Source organism: Zingiber officinale, chromosome 7A (assembly GCF_018446385.1).
Source record: "Zingiber officinale cultivar Zhangliang chromosome 7A, Zo_v1.1, whole genome shotgun sequence".
NCBI classification, from domain to species: Eukaryota; Viridiplantae; Streptophyta; class Magnoliopsida; order Zingiberales; family Zingiberaceae; genus Zingiber; species Zingiber officinale.
Genome location: NC_055998.1, coordinates 96401506 through 96403441, shown reverse-complemented (window position 1 = coordinate 96403441; position 1936 = coordinate 96401506). Strand labels below are relative to the sequence as shown.

The window sequence follows — 1936 nt, the reverse complement described above, 5'->3', positions numbered from 1 at the left end:
CACTAAAATTCATCGCTAAATTCATGTTTTTTTTAGTGTTCTAAGACTTAAAGAAAGGTTTTACAAAATAATGGTAGAATGTTGAATGTTGGGATATAACTCAAGTACATGAGCAAAAAAATGAAAGTTGCAGAGATAAATATGTTAAGATAGATGTGCAGATGACATACAAGGATGGATAGGATAAAAAAATAAAAATATCAGAGAGAAAAACTATGACAAATACATTTATTAAATGAAAACTCCAATAAATACATTTAAGGTGATATGAATATATACTTAGAGAATCAATAAATGATTTAGTAAAACTATGACAAATATGTACATCAAATAAATAAGAAGAAGACAAAAACAAAAAGGGTAAAAATCAAAATGACGCCCATCATATATTTACGTTTTCGTCATATAGGTGCTTCTTTTTCTAAAAAAAAAAGTTAAATGAACATCCATCTATAAAAATAAGTGCCCCTTATTTCAAAAATACCTTTGGTTTCAACGATATTGTAGAAGCTATTGGCTAGCTTCTATAGTGTGTAGAAGCTACCGATTAGCTTTTACAATATATCTAAGCTAATCGGTAGTTGCTACACGTTGTAAAAGTTACATACTAATTTCTACGCACTCGATCATTATCAGATTATGTTCATTTGAAATGTAATGAGTTCTATGGAGTTTCCATTGTTTAATTTGCTCGTTGAAATGTTATTTTAATTAGGTTGTTAATTAGAAAATCAAAATCAAAATAGTATAAAACCATCGTTGTAAAAGCTAGCAACTAGCTTCTACACGGACGAATGATCAGATAATGTATTTGTAGAAGCTAGTCGCTAGTTTTTACATGGTCGAATGATCAAATAATGTAAGAGTATTTTAGACAGATCACTTTGAAAGAGATGCTCATTTGACTTTTTTTTAGAAAAGGGGGGCCATCCAACTTAAACATAAATGAGGAATGTACTTTTAATTTTTGCCCAAATAAAAACTTAATAAATAATAACAAAATAAATTTTATTTAAATAGAAATAATTATTTAGTATGGGATAAAACTAGAAGGACTCATATAGGCCCGAGACCTCACCTAATTAATGGAGTAAAGATTGATTGTTATTGTTGTATCAATATTACTCTATCTTAATCCATTCACCAAAGAGCCTCAACTTCTTCTTACTCTCCATTGGCACCACTTCTCCATCACCATATCTTGTCAATTCATCCTTATCATCATATTCTTGTTGCTTCATCCTCCTCTCGAAACTAAGCCCATCTTTGGGCGCCTTGTCGTCTTCTTCGTTTCTATCGTTCTCTGCGTGCCGAATCGTGTCGATCAAACAATAGGTCCCGTTCCTGTCGTCGACGCACCTGTAGAACGTAACTGTATCCTTAGCACGCAGTCGCTTCTCTTTGACAAATCGATTCCAGCCCTTGGTGAACACGAAGCTCTGGCTGCTCTTCCAGTAGCAGTAACGAAATGTCCACCATCGCCCGTCTCTGTCGACGAACACGATCGACAATTCCTCTTGTGTCGGTGGAGCCGCGTGAGAAAAGTGCTGCATCGCGTGCTTCTTGGGGATCACCAACCTGTAGGTCGATCACCATGAACATCGAGTCTCTGATATTGAAAGCGATTCATGTAGATTTGAATTTGATTGACCTGTTTAGCTTGCCGACGTCGCTCGGAGTTAGCTCCTTGGCGAACATCTCCACCACCAGCACGTCGTCGCCGAGGCAAGCCTTCGTAGCCGGCGGTCGGGCGGCATTTTTGTGCGGCGCCGTCATGCTTCCTCCGTAGCAGGCCGAGCCATCCACGCCGGCGGAGGTTGACGGCCACGAGCCGCGAGAGCAGTTGGAGCCGGCGCCTTCCCTTGGCTTTGGAGCCATGATAAAAGTACGGATATGCTAAGTTTTCTAATCGATTGCAGAGAATGAAAAAACAGAG

The 1936-nt window shown here is 38.0% G+C and overlaps 1 protein-coding gene across 1 annotated transcript; it reads right to left on the bottom strand.

Annotated features, from left to right (window-relative positions):
• Positions 1-1048: 1048 nt before the first annotated feature.
• LOC122000287 (B3 domain-containing protein Os04g0581400-like) lies at positions 1049-1936 on the bottom strand. The gene is made up of 2 exons (XM_042554741.1): positions 1652-1936; positions 1049-1578 (listed from the first exon to the last, which is right to left on the bottom strand). The coding sequence occupies exons 1-2, from the start codon at positions 1876-1878 to the stop codon at positions 1122-1124; spliced, it is 684 nt and encodes a 227-aa protein (XP_042410675.1). The 5' UTR covers positions 1879-1936; the 3' UTR covers positions 1049-1121.

What these genes read in the sequence shown, in the direction of transcription:
- LOC122000287 (XM_042554741.1), bottom strand. Translation starts at nt 1,878, where the DNA reads ATGGCTCCAAAGCCAAGGGAAGGCGCCGGCTCCAACTGCTCTCGCGGC. An exon ending in GACGTCGGCAAGCTAAACAG is followed by an intron (nt 1,579 to 1,651) that starts GTCAATCAAATT and finishes ATCGACCTACAG; the next exon opens with GTTGGTGATCCCCAAGAAGC.